The 19,556-nt window shown below is 47.6% G+C and overlaps 1 protein-coding gene across 2 annotated transcripts in view; it reads left to right on the forward strand.

Annotated features, from left to right (window-relative positions):
- The window catches only part of SPRED2 (sprouty related EVH1 domain containing 2), a 117,444-nt gene that overhangs the window by 44,358 nt on the left and 53,530 nt on the right, over positions 1 to 19,556 (forward strand). The window contains exon 1 of one of the 2 annotated variants that reach the window (XM_040993313.1): positions 18,764 to 18,824. The exons of the other annotated variant lie outside the window; for it this stretch is intronic. Coding sequence (XP_040849247.1) covers positions 18,808 to 18,824 — 17 coding nt within the window. The 5' untranslated portion in view covers positions 18,764 to 18,807. Of the gene's footprint in view, positions 1 to 18,763; positions 18,825 to 19,556 lie in introns of those variants that run through there. 2 annotated transcript variants of the gene reach the window in all.

Below are 19,556 nucleotides of genomic sequence, written 5' to 3' on the forward strand. Positions count from 1 at the left end.
TCTCCAGATTCTCCCCTCCCAGGTCAGAGGACAGGAAGCCAAGGATGGGTCCTGCCACTCCTGTGATCCTCATGGCCGTGTCTCTCTTGCCTGGGAAGTTGGTAGCAGAATTGTGTCTGGGCAGCAGATTGCACTGTGGAATGCTTGCCAGGTCTTGTTCAGAAGCCCTCAGACCCTCCAGAGGAAACAGGGGTGTGTGTGTGTGTGTGTGTGTGTGTGTGTGTGTGTGTGTGTGTGTATTCTCTTACGAAAGGGAAGTCTCAGGGATTTCTTTTCCTTTAACCTGTTGCTTGGCAGGGTCCCAGGCAGCTTTGGAGGTCCCTGATGAACATTCTATAGGAACTTAACAGGTCCTACTGGGTGTCTGATTTTGTTATGGAGAAAGGGGAGCACAGGAAAATACTAAACAAAGAGCAAAGGGCCCTGGAATTGTAGGTTTGCCTGAAATGCGAAGGAGAGGCAAGTAAATAAATAATCCGCTAAGCTGGGGAGAGGGCACTAGGGAAGGAGTGTCTGAACGGCTTACCTGAAAAGGTAGAGACTGGCTAGTCTCAAAGTCTTCCTTGAAGAGAATTGGCAGAGGACTTTTCTCCTTGGGGGCAGGGGGTGGCAGGTAGGGATGGCATCAGGCACATGCAATCTATGCTGTTACGCCAGGCCATATACTTGACTGATTATACTGCCATTGCTGATGTGACGACTTCTTCTTTTTTCTTGATCAGATTTACAGAGAGAAGGAGAGACAGATTTTCTACCACTGGTTCACTTCCCAAATGGCCACAGTAGTTGGAGCTGAGCCAATCAGGAGCCAGGAGTTTCCTCCTGGTCTCCCACACGGGTGCAGGGTCCCAAGGCTTTGGGCCATCCTCGACTGCTTTCCCAGGCCAAAAGCAGGGAGCTATATGGGAAATGGAGTAGCCGGGACACAAACTGAGACACACGTGGATGCTGGTGCTGGCAGAGATTTAGCCAATTGAGCTGTTGTACTAGCCCCGGGCGTGGCTTTTTTTTTTTTTAAGGATTTATTTATTTTTATTGCAAAGTAAGATATACAGAGAGGAGGATACACTGAGAGGTAGATCTTCTGTCCGATGGTTCACTCCCCAAGTGGCTGCAACAGCTGGAGCTGAGCCAATCCAAAGCCAGGAGCCTGGAGCTTCTTCCAGGTCTCCTGTGTGTGCAGGGCCCCAAGGCTTTGGGCCATCCTTGACTGCTTTCCCAGGCCACAGTCAGGGAGCTGGGTGGGAGGTAGTGCTGCCGGGATTAGTACCGGCGACAATATGGGATTCCAGTGCGTGCAAGGCGAGGATTTTAACTACTATGCTATTGCACCGGGCGCAGGCTTACCATTGTTAATGTCTGGACACAGGGTGGCCGCAGCATTTTTCATTTTGCACCAGGTCCTGCGCGGCACGCAGCTGCTCCTGCCTAAGCAGACTGGAACGGTGGGTTGGTGCAGATGACCAAGAGCGTTTTTCTGTGAAACTTGAGAACCTTTGGCTTTACACTGGAAGCATTGGGGAGCCCTGGAAGGTGGTAGGGTGACTAGGGTGGGAGAAGGAGTCCTGGAGGCAGCTAACATCAGAGGCAAGGCCTCAAGTGCTCATGGCTGGTGGAATCGAACGAGCCTCAAGCTCTGGGGACCAGGGCCACCAGGGCTGTGGCAGAGCTTTTGAGATGGACCCAAGGGGCTGGACCCCTGCAGGAATGCAGAGACAGGAGTCCAGGTGCCAGATGTTTTGCAGGAGTGGGCGAGGCCCTCTCCCCAGAGACCCGGAAATCCGCGGAGGGGACAGCTTGTGGAAACAGTCGCCGCAGCTGCCCGGCTGCAGCGAGTGACCTGCAGATCAAGGTTTCTGTCAGCACTGAGAGCTTCCCTAGAACAAATATTCATCCAAAAATAAACTTCCCGTTCTTCCTGTTTTTATAACTTGCCTATTTCCTCTGAGTTTGGGGCTGGTCTCCAGTTCCGTGGGTTATTAATCTTCAGAGGATCAAGACCTCTATAGAACTATTTCCTGTACATGTTTATCTACCCAGCCTGAAATTATTTTTCTGCAGATGATAAGAGAACTTTTCCACCCCCGTGGGACAGACTCGATTGAGAGCTTTCATGGGGCACACCAGCAAGCCTGGCAAACCTGCACATGCACACACGAAGCCTGGGCAGTGCAGTGGCAGTCAGCAGAGGTTGAGGGACACTTTGGGCCCACCTCCTCCCAGCTGACGGCCAGAGTCCCATACTGCCCAGGGCCTGATGTGCCTACATTTCAAATGTCCTGTGGGACAGGAGAGGGAGCATGCTCCTTTGAAGAGCCCAGAGCCTCACTTAACAGGCCAGTGTCTGTTGAGCCTTTTGCCAAGATCATGCCCGATTGACATATAGACATAGACCAAGGTTTGTTTGTGGAGGCGGGTGGTTTACTCATCAGCCACGGTCCACCTGCCTCTGGGAGCCTGCCTTGCTCTCCTACTATTTGTGCTTACAAATCCCAAGTCAACGCGCTGGTGGGTATTTTTAAAACGTACGCCCTCTCGTAGGGCTCTGGCAGAAAGGCTGGGGTGACTGGCTGCGTGGGTGGCGGCTTGTGCCGCAGCGGAACTTGGAGGGAGGCCAGCAGCTGCCTCTCCCTGACGCCTTCTGGGTGGGGCTGGGATGCCACGTTTTTCAGACAGTGCCACCCTGAGGTACCTGCTCCAGAGAGACCAAGGTGACTCCTTTGGGAATTGGTCCACCAGCCTGTGACCTCTGACCCTGTGCTACTCTGTACCATAGCTCCTAGCTCTTCCCTTGGCTGCTAGTGGGAACCGAGCTGTGCTGCCAGTACAAACTACATGCCAGAATGGGAAGCCTTATTACCAAGAAAAAGAATCAGAAGAATCTCATCCATAATGACTGTCTTTTCAGCTGTTGAAAAATAGCTTAGATATGGGATTGTGTCAACTGTGTGGTTGTAGTTCATCTGTTTGGTGTAGGCCACCAGTGTTCCCTGAGGCCCCTGTCCCCGAGGCTCAGTCCAGGACTGACCAGGGCCATGGGTGGGATGGTCTTCTAGACAGACAGTGAATCCATTACTAAGTGGCAGAAGTTTATTTTAATTAATTAATCAATTATGTTGGAAAGGCAGATATACAGAGTAAAGGAGAGCCAGGGAAGAAGATCTGTCTGCTGGGTTTACTCCCCAAGTGGCTACAACGGCCGGAGCTGAGCCAATCCAAAGCCAGGAGCCTCCTCCGGTCTCCCATGCGGGTGCAGGGTCCCAATGCTTTGGGCCATCCTTTACTGCTTTCCTAAGCCACAGCAGGGAGATGGAAAGAAGTAGAGCAGCCAGGACAAGAACCGGCACCCATATGGCATCCCAGTGGATGCAAGGTGAAGATTTAGCCACTAGGCTGTCATACTGGGCCCCAGAAATTTCTAAAAACCCTTTCCCAAAGCATCCCTGCTGGCTTCCTTCCCCTCCCCCACCTCATACATTTTTTTTTTCTTCACCTGCATTGCCTCCCAGGGCCCCTTCCTGGAAGGCTGTACACCCCTAACCCCCACCCAATTCAGCCCTTTTTCCAGACGCCATCTGAGGAACTGCAAAAACCCACTGTTTCTGACCACTTCCCTTCCCTCCTCCCCTGGAGTTTCATGGACATGTTGGGAAAACACAAGGTGGATGTGAAGCTTAGAAATCCCCAGACCCACAACCAGCCACTTACCATTGGACTGGCATTTCAGGAAAAGGAGGGGGGAAATTTTGCTGATGTCCCCTGGTGTCTGAAAGCCCCAGAGAATTCCGTCTGTGAGTGATTTCAGAGGTGTGGGAAGCAGCTTCCTGGGCCGTGTGATTCTCATCTGCTCAGGGCTGTCAATGAAACCTCTGCAGGTGGGTGCCCGTGTCAGGGGTCCTGCAGCCAGCCACTGTGTCGGCCCCACCCTCACTTTGCCCACCTTGCCCATCAGATCCTAAACTTCCTCTGGCGTCCTTGACTTGGGGAGTCAACATTTACCGAGTGCTCAGTGCTTACTGACATGCTACTCAGGCCTCTTCACAACATGGTTAACCAGCGTAGCAAATTCTGAGCTACCTGGTGCTCCTGTCTCCCCATTTTGCAGCTGGACAAACTGCCGTTTAGAAAGAGAATTCACAGCTGGAAACCCACGGTGGGAAGCACAGCTTGGGCTGTAACTGTTGTGAGACAAGCGTGTCACCATTAAGGTCTCTATGGCATGCAGACCGTTCCTGTGTTTGCGTGGTTCACACATCTACCTGGACAGGCACAGATACAACACCACTGAGGGCTGTGTTTGGGGTTGCTGGACCAGCCCAGGTAGGAGGGAGGAGCACCGAGTGCGTCTCACCTTGGCTGGGAGGACTCTTGCATGGCTTGTTGTCTGGTGTGTGCTGCAGAAGCTTTTCTCCATGGGAACCTGGTGTTCCTTGAGGTGTCCAGCGCTGTCCGGAAAGAGAATGGACATGGCTCGTCTCCGGGGCACCTGCAAGCTACACCTTGGTGCAGAGGCATCTCCCCCACTGGCTGGCCTAAGGAGACTCTGCATTTGGCCTGATGTTTGGGTCCACTTCTTGATGGCTTCATTGGACAGGTCTTCATTCTCTTTCCCCATACTTGGGCATACTTGGAGTACCTGCCTCAGAGAACTGCTTTGAAAATTAGAGAGGGCAGACTTAACACATGGAGTAAATACCGGCTAGTGTTTCACTGTGATCATTACTGATGTCATTTGTTGCTTCACGATAGGTTGCAATCCGATATGAAATATGACAGGAGATACAATCATGTAATTTGAAGTTTTTGCACTAAGGCAAAGGTGTCGAAGCATGTGCCTTTGGCTTTAAATGTTGTGTCTTTCTAAGCCAGTGACCTCACCTTGGGAGGTTCCCACATTCATCTTGATCTCAAAACCGTTTGCTTGAAGCATGTTCAGATTTCTTTTTCAATTATTTTCAAGGGGGAAAAAAAGAGAGACGAGAAAGAGATGGTGGGGTCCATTCTTGGCAAGTGTCATATGAAAATGGATTTTTTGAAAAGAGATGGTTTGAAAGGCAGAGTTAGAAAGACAAAGATACGTACACATAGAGATCTTCTATCCACCAGTACACTTCCCAGGTGGCTGTGACAGCCAGGGCCAGGCCAAGCTGAAACTAGGAGCCTGGAAATCCATCTGGATCTCCCTGTGGACGGCAGAAGGTTTAAGGGCTTGAGCCATCATCTGCTGCTTTTCCAGATGTATGTTAGCAGGGAGTTTGATCAGAAGTGGAACAGCTGTGACTTGAACTGTAGCCCACATGGAATGTCAGCATCCATAGACCTTTACTCTAAAGTAGCTGCAAAAGCTGAGCTGCCCTTGCATTTGGGGATTGTGTAGATACAAATGGGGCCAGTGAGAGAAGGTCACTCGCATCCAGGGAGAACAAACAGGCCAAACCTGACATTTGACCTGAGTTGACTTGCCTTATACTTTATGGAATTCAAATCTGAAGGGATGTGTGTTGAGGGAAGGGCTCACAGGTCATGTCCTCAGCAAGGACTGAGTGGGTGTGAGAAGCAGTCATCCCCGTTCCTGTGGTGTGTCTCGGACTAAGCAGATGGAAAGCGCCACCTCGCTGGGGCTCACCTGGGCTGGAGGAAGAGTGTCTGTCCCCATGGGAAATGACAAAGAAAGGTCAAGGGCTTTGTGTCTTCGGGTTCACAGTGACTAATGTGTACATCCAGGAGGGCAGGGTGCCAGGCACTGTTTGGAGTACAGTGCCTTATGGGGAAAATCGGAAGTGCCTGGTTCACTCTGTCCTAAAGCCTGCGTGGGAGGGCACGACTGTGGAAGGACATGGAGCTTTGTCATTTGCCCAGGTCAAATTCCAGCTCAGTTCTCTGGCATAACACAATTGACTCAGTCATTAGAAGTTTACATTGGCCTCATTTCTCTTTCTTTTTTTTAAAAGACAGAAAGATTGTACTTCCATCAACTGGTTCCTTCTCCAAAAGGCTGCAGCAACCAGATTTGGTCTAGACCAAAGTCAGGAACTTATCTCATTCTCCCCCCGGGGTGGCAGGGGTCCAAACCCCAGGCTGTCATCTGCTGCCTTCCCAGGTGTGTGAGCAGGAAGCTGGCTCAGAAGCAGGCTAACTGGCACTGGAACTGGCACTCTGATATGGGATTCCAGTGTCGCAAGCTGGTGGCTTAAATGACTATGCCATAATACCAGCCCTGAGCCTTATTTCTCACCTGCCAGAAGGAAACAGGATTATACTTCAGGCTTGATAGGCAGAAAGTGAGAGGAGTTCCATGTCAGAGGGGCCTCAACATATATAAGCCCTTTTGAGAATCACAACTGGATTAACCCCATTCCCACAAAAAAAAAAAAATTGTATTGTTGTGCACCTGCTACAGGAGCATCTCCATGATCCCTATGGGAGGCAAAGCTTGCACTCCTACTAAAAGAGAAGTGCCAGTTCCTGTGTGCTTGATTTTTTTTTTTAAAGATTTATTTATTTTTCATTGCAAAGTCAGATAAACAGAGAGGAAAATCTTCCATCAGATGATTCACTCCCCAAGTGACCGCAATGGCTGGTCCAAAGCCAGGAGCCAGGAACTTCCTCCAGGTCTCTCATGTGGGTGCAGGATCCCAAGGCCTTGGGCCGTCCTCCACTGCTTTCCCAGGCCACAAGCAGGGAGCTGGATGGGAACAGGGCTGCCGGAATTTGAACTGGCGCCCATATGGGATCCAGGTGTATTCAAGGCAAGGACTTTAGCCGCTAGGCCATTGTGCTGGGCCATGTGTACTTGATTGGGGCCAGCTGTTAGGGTCCCACCAATAAGCAGCTAGTTTGTTGGTATTGTAGGTTTTTTGTTTTGTTTTATTTTGTTTTGTTTTGTTTAAGTGCACTTCTCAAGACCCTTCAGCCTCTTTCAAGGTGTTTTTCTGTTGCCTGCATGGGCAGGTTTTGGTAAGATGTATTTAAGAGGTTTATGCTCTGGTATGAGAGCGGGTAGCAGCCTAAGAGATATTTGGTCTTTACTCCAGTCCTTCATTGTGCTGGCAGTTCACAGAAGCTTGGCCCAGGGACCAGGAGAGACATGACTGGGCCAGGAGGGTTCCAGGTAGACTCTGGCAGCGAGCATCATGCCACCACTGTCCCTTCACACTTACTTAGCTCTGACTCCTTTTGTATCATCCCATCACCTTCTAGCACCGATGCGCAAACTTTTCTGTACATCGGAATCATCCAGGGAGCTTTGAAACAATGAAATCTGATACCAGGTGATGTAGTGTGCAACTAAGTTTAACAGCCAGCTTCTTGGTTAGTGGGACGCAAATGCTCCTGGTGTAGTACTTGTTGGATCACTGACCTTGTCACCTACAGACCCTCCAGGATCACGCCTAAGGGACCGTAGTGACACAGAGCCATGGTAACCGCCTGTGTCTCTTGCTGTTGTAAATGTTTTTACTTTTTAAATCTCTTTTCATTTGGCCTATAATGACCATCCATTTGATGGGGGGGACTAATGAAGAAGCATGGGGCGTTTGTGAATGTTTAAACATCCACTGAAGGAGAACAATGTGATGCCCTTCCTGTACTCATGCCCAGCTGTCTCCAGGTCTCTCTCATCACACCACACATACATTTTTTTGGGAGGAGGGACACTGGCTTGCAACACTGGCGAGATTTTCAGGGGCAAATCCTATATTTTATCCCAAATTCTTCAAGGTGTGTCTCTCAGAGATAAGTACTTAAGTAAATCAAATGTTTGTTTTTATTTGAAATGCAGATTTTACAGAAAGTGAAGAAGAGATAGAGAGAAGGTCTTGCATCTGCTGGTTCACTCCCCAAATAGCTGGAAAAGCCGGAGTTGAGCTGATCCAAGGCTGGGAGCCAGGAGCCTCTTCCAGTCTCCAAGAACTTGGGTAGTCCTTCACCGTTTTCCTAAGCCATAAGCAGAGAGTTGGGTCCGAAGTAGAGCAGCCTGGAAACAAATTGGTACCCATATTGAATGCCACCATCACAGGCCACCACCAACCACACAGGCCCCCTGTTTATTTATCTTTTAAGATTAATTTATTTGAAATACAGAGTTATAGCAGGAGTGTCTCCATCTGCTGATTCACTTCCTACATGGCTGAAGTGGCTGAAACTGGTCCAGGCAGAAGCCCAGGATCCCAGAGCTCCATCCAGGTCTCCCACATGGATTGCAGGGATTCAATCTTCTGCTACTTTGCTAAGCACACCAGCAGAGAGCCAGATCAGAAATGGAGCAACTGGAACTTGAACTGGTGCCTGTATGGGATGCCAGCTTCACAGGCAGTATCTCAATTTGGCCCCAATGATTTCTTTTTAAACAATAACCACGATACTAATTATTACCTCTAAGAAAATGAACGATAATACTTTAGTCTCCTCTAATATTAACTCCATGCTCCATGTTCTCCAGTTGGTTTCAAACATATCCTTATTGCATTTGGTCTATCACAATTAGGGGAAAAATAAGTGCAGTTCATTTTTAATAGTTTGACTTTGACCTCAGAGTAGTCAAACAGCCATTATGTACACACACAGGTAATGGTCTGTCTGCTTACCTGCCCAAGTCCCTCTGGCAGGGCCTCCGCAAGCTGCAGAGGAAATGCTAACTGAAGCCCCAGCCACAGCTACTTGTGCGCCTTGCTTCCGCCTGAAGGCATGTTCCCTTCTGTACTAGAACAGAACCCTCAGCATGCAAGTGGCAAGAGTGTGAGTCAGCTCCCTCTGCTGCCTTAGAGTTTCCTGCTCTTGCTGGAGGCTGTGGCTCTGAGAAGAGCTGGGACTGCGTGCTGGGCTCTGAGGAGCGGTCCTGCTTTGATAATCACCTAGACTTGTGCTGTGACAGGAGTCCCAGCCAATGGCAGCTCAGCCCTGCTCTCTTACAGGTGTGGCTTTACCTCCGGTTGGAGTGTAGGATGCACTACCCAATGCTAACCAAAGAAGGAAGGGTTCTTTTCAGCCTTCTGGAATAGTACCAGCCGCCTCACCCAGCAGTCAGTGCTTTGGCATACTATCCCCTCATCTGTGAGACACAATGCTGGTAGGGTGGCTTAAAGGGGAAGATGCCTACATGGCTCCATGTTCAATGGATGGTTAGGCTTTGCAGGAGAGGAAACTAGCAGAAAGAGGGTAAAGATGGAGAACAGGATCCTAAATATTTAAGCTCTTCTTCCTTCCACAGTTGTCTGCTGAGTACCCGCTACATAGGCAGCATTCATTTTACTAACCCTACAAAGCAAATGGTTTCATTTTTCCATAAAGATAGATATGGTTTAAAAGAGTTTTGTTTTCATTTGTACCTGTAAAATTGTTGGCTTCTACTTATGGAAGTCAAGAGGCTAAAGAACAGGAAACACATCTTAATATGTTAAGCTCCAAAAATCTGGTATTTTAAGATGATTCTGTTCAGATACTATGATTAAGTTGCTGCTTGTGATGTAACATCCCATATTGAAATCCCATCTTCTCTGCTACCAATCTAGCTCCTTCCTAATGATTTCAGGAAAGCAGCAGCAGATGACCTGAGTGCTCAGGTTCCTGCCTCCCAGCCATGAGAGTGATCTGGGCAGAGTTCAGGATTCTGCCTTTGTCCTAACCCAACTCCAGCCATTGTGGCCATTTGGGGAGTAAATAAGCAAACACAAGATATGTTCTCTCTCCTCTCTCTCTCTCTCTCTATCAATCTACCTTTCAAATAAATAAAAGCCACTTTTAAAAAATAATATGTAAGATGGCTCATTGCCAGAGTTTTGCTAGCAAAAGTCTAGAGAAAATCTAGTGAGGCTCATTAGTGAGAAACTGTTGTATTCTTAGAGTGCACTGCTGTGTGTAGGTAAGGAAAGGAATGAGTTGATTGTGTTCCTGTATGGAGAGATTGCAGATCCCCCAGAGATTAAAAGCTTGGTCCAGGACGCACAACTGTATGCTGCCTTTGCTGAGGAGTAGGAAACCCCTGGGAGGAGACATAAAATAAAGATGGCTATTGTGGTTTTGTTGGGTAAGAGAAGGAAGGGACAGACGTGACATGGTAAGGGGGCAGTTGTTCCCCAGGACCGAAGGGGGCGGGGCTGGTTCCAGGACACGCCCTCAGATGACACCATCCATGGATGTTCTCATCCTTTGTATAAGATGGTGCAGTGTTTGCTTACAACCTGTACACAGCCTTCAGTGTGCCTTTAGTCCTCTCTAGTTGACACATGATACCCCACACAGTGGAGCTCCTGCGTAAATAGTTTTACAGTGTCAGGAAATAAGAATAAGCAGAAGAACATGTTCAATACAGACACACTTTTTCTTTCTTTTTTGTAAGTATTTTTGATCTGTGGTTGGTTAATGTGTGGGTGCAGAATCTGTGGATACCAACGGTTGACCATTTCCCTTCATGAATTGACTGTGTTCCTGCATAGGACAAATAACTGATTTTTAAAAAGACTTTTTTTTTTTCATTGGAAAGGCAGATTTATAGAGAGGAGGAAAGACAGAAACAAAGATCTTCCATCCACTGATTCAGTCCTCAAGTGGCTGCAACAGCTGGAGCTGAGCCTATCCTCAGCCAGGACCCAGGAATGTCCCCTGGGTCTCTCACATGGGTACAGGGTCCCAAGGATTTGGACTGTCCTCGACTGCTTTCCCAGGCCACAATCAGGGAGCTGGATGGGAAGTGGGGCAGCCTGGACATTAAAGAAATCACACCTGCCCTTATAGCAGGCCATAAATTGCTGGCTGTAATATGTCCCAGATTATTTTCTGAGCTTCTGTCCACTGCTGCTTTGTACTTAAGCATCCCAGAGTCTGCTCTCTGCTCTGAAATGGACCATTGAGCCTAGGAGCAGCCCATGAAACATATGCCCTGTTCCTCCCATGACGCTTTGTGGCATCAGCAGCAACGATACACATTTGGTTGTGTTCTGGAGTCCACAAGCTTTTCCCTTTTTACATGCCGAAAGAGCTGAAGCTGAATGCAGGGCATGGGAAAGGCAGGGTGGCAGCCTGGGCTGGCATGTAATTGCCTTTCCCACTCATCTCCTCACAATCTTTCTTTGGCTTCTCCACTGTGCTCCTCCATGCTATAGGGTGTGTGTGTGTGTGTGTGTGTTTCCTTCCAGCTTCTCCTGAGTGGTAGCAAAATCCCTTTGAGCTGCTGTGGTCCCACCCTGGTAGCTTTGGAATGCTCAGATGTTGGGACTTGCTCTTCACACACAGCCCATTCTTAACATCAGGGACAGCTCCTCCAGGGTGCACAGGAAACAAACAAATGAAACCATGCAGCTCTTTCATCCCTTCTGAGTGGAGAAAGAGGGGGTAGAAGGGATCTCTAGGGAGGCTTGAAACAAAGGACATGTGGGAGGAAACCTTGCCTAAAAGCCTCCTTTCTGCAAGATGAAATTCAAGGACATTCTGGATCTATTCTTGGCTCTGCCACAAATGCACCCTTTCTATTTGGTTCCAGTTTGTGCCTTAGCATTTGGTTTTGAGTCCAGAAAGTAGGTGGAGCCCACATTCATTGTCCATCCCCACTACTGTTCCTTCTTAGCCATCTGATACTTACTTAATGGGACTTAAGAGCTGTCTTTCAAAGTGGCAGTGAAGTGAAGAGAGGCCTGCCTCCTTCTGCCCTTTCCTACGCTCCATCAGTGCTGCAGCGAGTACTGTGCTGGGCTGGGTTCTGCTCATAAGGGGTTTGTTCCGGGACCGGCCTCTACCCTTGTTTGGAATAGAGCTGGAGGCAAAGTAAAAGTCCCACATGGCTGTAGCCACATGAAACCTGTCTGATCTTCGCCTCGTTTTCCCCAAGTGTCTGTACTGGGGCACCAGGTAAAGTCCTTGGCCAGCGTTTAGCGGCCCCTTGGAAGGGGTACTGCGACAGCAGATGCTGATGTCACATCAGGGATTGCAAGATTCAGGTGCCAGGGGACACATGGACAGGGCTCCCCCAATCTCAGCCGACTCCCGAGTATGTGATCATTCAGAGGAAGGGCCTCTGCTCTCTGTAGGCTCTGGTCTCTGTTGCCTTTCTGAGTCTGTACTGTTGAATCTGGAACGTTAACCACACAGTTAACCAAAGTGCCCTGAAGGCACTTGTCAGAACAGCCACACAGAATCAGTGTCTTCACTGGATCCAGCCCCTCTCCCAGCAAGTGTTACTGTGCCCACTTCTGGGGATTCCTGAGAGGAAGGGAGTCTTGAAACCAGGTGGATGTTCTCCAGGCACATCCTTCCTAATGAAAGTGCCAAGCAGACATGGGGCAAGCTGGCGCTGAAATCGGTGATCTGTCAGCTTTATCTGATAGTTTCCCAATCTGTTGACCAGCGAGTTCTTCTCCAGTTCATTGTCCTATTTAAAAGAAAAAAAAAATTCTGATAGAGCTAAAACGTTTATGGCAAAGCCAAAAAGAACTTACAAAGTATTGAGTAACTTTCCCTCCTGAGGATTGCTTTAACCTGGTGCCTGCAAATTCTAGTCCAGGTAAATAGCCCAGATCTAGTCATCTCCTTTTCTTGTTCTGGAATCATCTCTGATGGCTTGTGGAAAACAAATGTTAATATTGAGACAAATTTAGGGGTGATTCTTGTCGTAGCCAGGGCGCTTGTTCTTGGTGAGGAACCATGGATTTGGTTTTTGGGGCCCAGTTCTGGCTCCTACTCTTGATCACTTACTTGAGCTGCCTCGTCTGCTAAGTGAGGTTGGACTAGAACCGCCTGTGTAAGGTCTGTTTTATAATCATAAGGTATTTTTCTGACTGTTTGGCTAATATCTAAGGTCTGTAAGTGTGAAAAGCATAAATTTAGTATTTGCCCCCTGCGGAGCTGCACAGAGAGAAGCAGGCACAGGTGATGATTTTGCTGCCTCTGCACAGAATGAAGCTGCAGGATTTCTGATTCTGTGAATGACTGAAGAGTGTTGCTGGGAGCTCTGGAAAGAGTTTTCCACGGCTGTCGCTGACTCTCCGTAGCTATCTGGTGTCCAGAGATGGCTTCCCTGTGGCCACCATTGTCTTCCCTAAGTCTTTGTGGCAAGCATTGTGTTGTGTGGCCAGTTTCCTGAAGGCCATTCCTGGAATTAGAACCTCTCAACAGCACCAGGCCTAAATGTGGCTTGGAGGGAGAGAAGACATCAGAGAGGGCTGAGGTAGCGGATTGGGGTCCAGCACGTCCAATATGTGCAATCACCATTTTGATACAAGTGTACTGTAAGGAGTAAACCATCCAACCTTGAGCAGATTTCAAGGACATATCTCAGTATTCCACCTAGCGGATGCTTAAATTATTAAATGGTCAGCCCTTGAGTTTGGAGCCAATCCCTTGAATTTAAGATTCCAGATTGAGGTTTGGTTTCTCTTCCCAGGCCAGGGCCCTGGGGAAGCCAAGCCTTGCCCTGATTGGCAATGCTCCTTCTGCATGCTCCAAGGGGAAAGCTGTCTTAGACACTTGGCCATGGAGCCAGCACTCTGGACGCTCTGATCGTTCCCTTTTGCTTGCTCATTAAGCCCTTGGCTCTTCCCATCACCTCCCACAGTCACTTTCTCATAGTCCTAATATATTCCTTCTTCCTCTCATCAGGCCTGTCCTGCTTGTATAACAGGCTATGCTGCAGACATTCAGGTCCTGCCTATTAGTTCAGCCCCTCTGTGCTTTTCTTCCGCACAGGCCAGGCACAAAATTTGTGGGTGCAATGATACCACCGTATAGAGCACCCCACACAGGTGAAGAGTTCTTTTCAGCCTTTTCCTAAGTAAACCTGAACCAAATGCAGAGAAAGGCCCTCCTCACACCCCTGGGCCTCTTATTTTAAAAACGAAGACACATCTGCTTAGCATCACGGCCCACATGTATTCCATCAGTGCAGGTCCTCTGGCTCTGGCCAAGCTGAACATCCCCAAATTAACCAGGAGCTTTGCAGTGTTCCTTGGCTTACTCCCTCATGCCAACCAAGTGCATTGTAAGAAGCAGGACTGAGAAGCAACGTTTGTCTCTGAACACAAGGGCTCTGAAATCACCCCCAGACCCACTCCATGTAAGGAACAGCAGGATTCCCCTGCCTCGCTCTCTCCCTTCCTTCACCAGCCCTTGCTCATTGACATGAATCTTTAGCAGACATTTCTTACCGGATTGACTTCTCAAAAGAGCTGATATGTTCCAAGAAGGGAACAAATGAGCCCCAGAAAGATACTAAAAAGTATACCCCCAATTTTAATCTCAACCCAAACAACTAGCTAAGGTTTTTTTTTTTTTTTTCCTTCAGGAGAACGTAACTGGAAGGCTGTTAGAATAGTTTCTTTTGTTCAGATTTTCCCTCCCAGGGCCCTGTCCCGGGAGTCCCATCACCTGCATTTTTCATTAATGCTGTGGATTCATTTCCCCAAATAAACAAGCTTTGCTGCCAAAGAAAATGTGAGCACGACTGGATGCAGGGCTGTGTCCTTCATTTTTCTAACTTGACCCCTAGTCTCCTCCTAACTGGGCTCTTGTCAGTGGTGACCGCACAGCCTCACTGCGAAGCTCTGAAGGTCCTGGGCCACTTGATTAATCCTGCCTGTAGCCAGCCAGCCGTGGGGAAGCATCCTTCATCTCTGTGCGTTCGGTTTCCTGAATGCCACTTTGAGATCGTCTTTCACCTCCTGCTTCCTGCTCTGGGGACATGTGTGGTTTCTCCATCATGCACAGATGTGACTTAGGGGAAGGGCGGTCTGGCTGTGGACTCACACTCCAATTGGGATCACTGGACTCTGAAAGAAGGAGCCCTTCTAAGGGGGAAGGTCAGGAGAGAGGGTAGGTGGCGGAAAGACCAGCCGGCAGCCTCCCTGTCTCCCTTGGAACAAAGAGCTGAGGAATTTGTGTCTTGCAGAAAGCATGAGCTCTCCAACCAAATCATCGTACACAACACAGGTCTGATTCAGGACACTTAGCAGATATGGGACCAACAACCGAAACTTCCAAAGGACTAAGACCTGGTGCTTCAACTGCCCAAGTGTTGGTCATTAGGGTTCGGCATGCTTTTTTTGTCCAGGTCTAAGCTAGAAACTAGTTTCAGTTTGGGGGACCATATGGTTTCTGTCACAACTGCTCAGCTCTGCTAAAACTCTGAAGCAAAGTCAACATCTAAACAGATGAGCATGGTGTTGGCCCCAGTCTGCCCATCCTTCCCTGAGAGTCTGCAATCTGGAGACTTAGAGACATTTTCATCACTGTTGTTTGCATAAACGGATGTGTGCTGTATCTGTGGCCAGGCCCCGTGCTGTAATTACAGTGTGTCTCTTAAGGGTGGGGACACCACCTAAGACACAGTGTCATGGATACACACATGCTATGGGATGCACTTAGACTCTCAGTGGGTGAATCTTACAACAGCATAGTCTTGTCTTGGTGTTGACAGAAACACTGTTAAGTGCCGCCTAGCTGTACTTATGGGGAATGATCACATCCCATGCAAAGCAGGTCTTTGATGGTATTAATACACCCCTTTTACAGATCAGGAAACAGTCTTAAAGATATCTCTGACATCACCAAGGCATAACAAGCTGACACTCAGGACCCCTACACATTATAGCCTGTACATCATTAACCTGCCTGCTGTCAGAGTTTGATGTTGCTAGGATTGGGGGCAGGGGAGAAAGCAGCTTTCTCCTCCCAAAGAACCCAGATACTTGCTTTAAAAGAAAAAGAAAAAACTATTGCAAATACATGACAAGACTTTAAAAAATAAAGCCATAGAAACCAGGAGCCATCTTTTATCGAGCTTCTCCTGCCCCGTTTTGCCTCTTCCTTCCCAAGAGCCAGTGCTAGAAAATGAGTGAAAGCCTGAGATCAGAGACAGAAGACAGCCAAACTGGTTTCCAGGTTCCAAGACCCCGTGCCCCAAGAATGGCCAGGTTCAGCGGGGTCAGAGATGGCCTGCCCAGAACCAGAAACACTAGCTGTCTAGCTATTGCCCACGCAGGTATGCAGGCTCTTTGGCTGCCATTCAGAGAAGACCGGATTGACTAGTAATGGTAATAAGCCCTGAGGTCAACCAAATGGAAATGGCCCTTCATAGTGACAGAAACTAACTTTAGATGGCTTTTGTTGTCATAAGCATCTTCCAAAGACAATGAACAGTTAAAGACCCAAAAAACTATCCACTTTGTCATCACCTACAAGCAGTGTTTGCCATTGTTCTTTGATCAGTTCCAGCAGGGACATGAAAGGTGGTGGGAATGGAGACTCTGTGGTCACGCTTATCTGGGAAACCCCAAACTAAACAAACTTAAACAGTACTCTCAACCATATAGTGTGTTGTTTTCCTGAAGTCTGTGTCTTGGGTGTGTGTGTATCTAGAGCCTTTTATAAGATTGTAAGAGCACCCTTTGAGAATCCCTAACCCAGAGACATTTCCTAGTCTTAACATTTTGGCAAATTTCTTTATGGTTCAAGATTTTTTTAATGGACAGGCACGTCAATAGCAGCAGCTATGGTGGTTATTAAATCCGTGTGTGTGTGTGTGTGTGTGTGTGTGTGTGTGTGTGTGTGTGTGTATAGCTGTCCGGGTTTGTATATGTTGTATTTGAGAGTATGTGTTTATTTTGAATTGTTTCTTTCTAACAAAGGATTTTTCTGCACTCATTGCCTCACTTGTTAATATTTTACCATAGTTGCCTTATTTTCCATCTCTGTGTATATACAATCATTATTATTATTGCTGTTACTTTGGTGTTTTTTTAATTAGTGAAGCCTGAATTATGAAATTCTTAAGATGAACTATGGTTTCCTTCTTGAAATACTTATAAAAACTCCAATTATGGTGAAAGTTCATGAATTTCCTCCGTTTTTGCTTGCTGTTTTAAGGTAAATTATATTTTGCAAGTGTGTAAAAGATTATGGGATTATAACGGAATGTTTTGAGATGCCCTGTAAACTTGCTGTCTTGATGAGGAAAGAATTTTTTAAAGCCAGAGAGGCCTCTGGTTCAGGACCACACGCGGGCTTCATTAATCCGTCTGGGTTAGGGAGGTTGTACTCTGATGTTGTAAGGGGCTTGTCCCAACCACTTCCAGCCAGCCTGTTAGTGACCTGTTGGTGTCCTCTGAGAAAGAGAGTTGGCTGTTGGCTAAAGGGGCCGCCTGGGTTTGACCTCTGTGTTTAGTTTTCTGAGATGACTCTGTGCCTTCATACCTCATCAACATGGGTAGTTTTGGGGATGACCAAGTTGCAACAGTGGCATTATTTAATATACCTTGGAGTGGCTGCATCTGGATTATTTCCTCAGCCATCCAGTCAGAGCCCTGTTTCTCTTCCACCCGATTGGACTGGCGCTCATTTGGAGCATTGAGTCAAGCAAACACTGTGCCACCTTACAAAGGGATTTGTTGGTACGAGGGACTAGGGCTGTGACTTACATAACCCCTCGTGGAACCTTTCCAAAGCCATCAAAGGAAGCTGGAGGCAGTCCGTCCTCCTTAATGTGTACACGGAGCAGGAGGCGGGCCCGTGTCCTCGGTGAAAGCCTGGGGACTGAACTGGGAGAGTAGAGCAGGCATCTGCTCAGGTACTTGCTGCAAGCTCTCACAGTAACCTCAGGACACGTGTCTCATACCTTTCAGCTGGAAGGCTACAACGTCAAGTGCAGCTCCCACCCCCTCACGGGATTGCCTTGTTGCTCTGTGCGGATGGCAGCCCACCTCCACCACCACTCACGTGTGTGGCAGCTTCATACCTAGCTAGCAAAGTGATTTGCTTGTGGGAAATTTTGTTTAATTTTTAAAAACAAACATTTTGTCAAAGATACTCAAAAAAAGAGATATGGTCTACCTTGTATATGCTCAGCATTCAGATGGAGCAATTTATAAGGGTTTGTTATATTTTATTACCCTCTCCCTTTATCTGATTTTTGGCAGAAATATACGTGACAAATGCCAGATACTGTGTTCACCCCTAACCTGTTTCAGGCTGACTCTAAAGCAAGTGCAAACAACCGACCAAGAGCCCACAAAATGATCTGATGGGCCCTCCCATTGCAGGCACAGGGAGGATAGAGATTGAATAAACCTAGAGCAGGCTGTCTTTGAGAATTTTTTATGGCCTATTGATGAAGTCATAAATATCCCAGCAGCCTTTGGCAGAGGGTTCCCCACCCCTACAAGGTTAGCCGTTTTGTAAATGCAGTAATTAACAAAATTAATAAAGTGCTAATGTAAATTAGCAAAATTAATGCAGGGACCAAAATTTTGATGTATTTTTTAAATAGCTCCTGCCACCGGGTAACCTTGTGACACAAGAAGCAATGTGACCCATTCCTCTGCCAGCTTTACTGCTTCAGAAGAGGGGTCCTTGCTCTCAACCCCGAACAGTTCGTTACTCAGTGGGAGGATGGGGGTGGAAGCACGATTTGTGCTTGTGGTTCTGTAAACCCCAGCATCAAGTATTGAGCAGTGCCACTGGCTTCCTGGGCAGCTCCTATTCCCATCCATGATTGATAATCATCAGTTACAGGAAATTTTTTTTAACAACATTTTAATTGGAAAAAGCGCCTGTCAGCTGTCAGGCTTCCAGTTTCCACTTTTGAGAAGCAGGATGTTGAATGTGAGTAATGACACAACAGGCCTATAAAATGCGGACTAACCCTCGGATGAGTCATCCAGTACAATGCAGTATATTTGTCAAGGAGACTGAATCGTGTATGGGGGAAACCACTTCTCAGGCAGCCAGCTGGTTCTCAGGGCAGCAAGAGACGGTCCATTTTTATCGGAAGCTCTAGAGTAGCAATAATGCTAATACCCAGCCCTCGGACTCCACGATGTAGAGGAAATGGCATCGCCCAGCAGGTACGTGCTCACCATTTATGTGAGCTTTATTTTTTCCTTCTTGGCTTCTGTCTATGCTCTCCGGTGTTTGCTTTTACCGTGTTCTGAAGGGAGACAAATAAAACGGGTATTTATCCCAATGCGTGCACCCACGTGCTGGGACAGACGTGACCTGTCGGCATGTACCTGTGTTCCTCTCCACCCATCCTCCTGACTGAAAAGAAATGGTTTTAACCCACCCTTTTTATGAAGTCCAAAAAAATGATGCTACCTAGGAAACAACCAACAAAGGTGGTATGCTTTTTGGGTGGGTAGCTCAGAGCTTTATTAAGAACAAATGAGTAAGCAGAGGTGAGCAGGAGGAAGGTGGTGTGTGATAACAGGCTTGTTCTTTTTTTCCCTACACCGCCCCCCATGCCTAACTTCAAGGCACGCAAGCCCCATGCTCTATTAAGTGACTATGATTGACTCTATTTAGCACTTTCATGTTTATTTAATTATTTTGCAAATCACAGTTTGCTCATGTTAAATGTATGCATTGACTTTTTCCTAGGCGGGGAGAAAGGATAGTGGAGCTTTGGTATCAACATTTAATTATAGCTTTCACATGATCTGGAAGATAGTTCTGCAGAATGAAGAGGCTTTGCCTGTCTGACCCTTTGTCTTCCTTTACTCCCTAAATTTAAACAATGCCCGACCAGCTAAGGCGCATATCTTGTTTATTTGAGTATATTAAACATTCCTGTGTGTGTT

The sequence above is a fragment of the Ochotona curzoniae genome, unplaced genomic scaffold (genome assembly GCF_017591425.1).
Source record: "Ochotona curzoniae isolate NIBS_2020 unplaced genomic scaffold, NIBS_Ocur_1.0 contig_883, whole genome shotgun sequence".
In the NCBI taxonomy this organism is placed as follows: Eukaryota; Metazoa; Chordata; class Mammalia; order Lagomorpha; family Ochotonidae; genus Ochotona; species Ochotona curzoniae.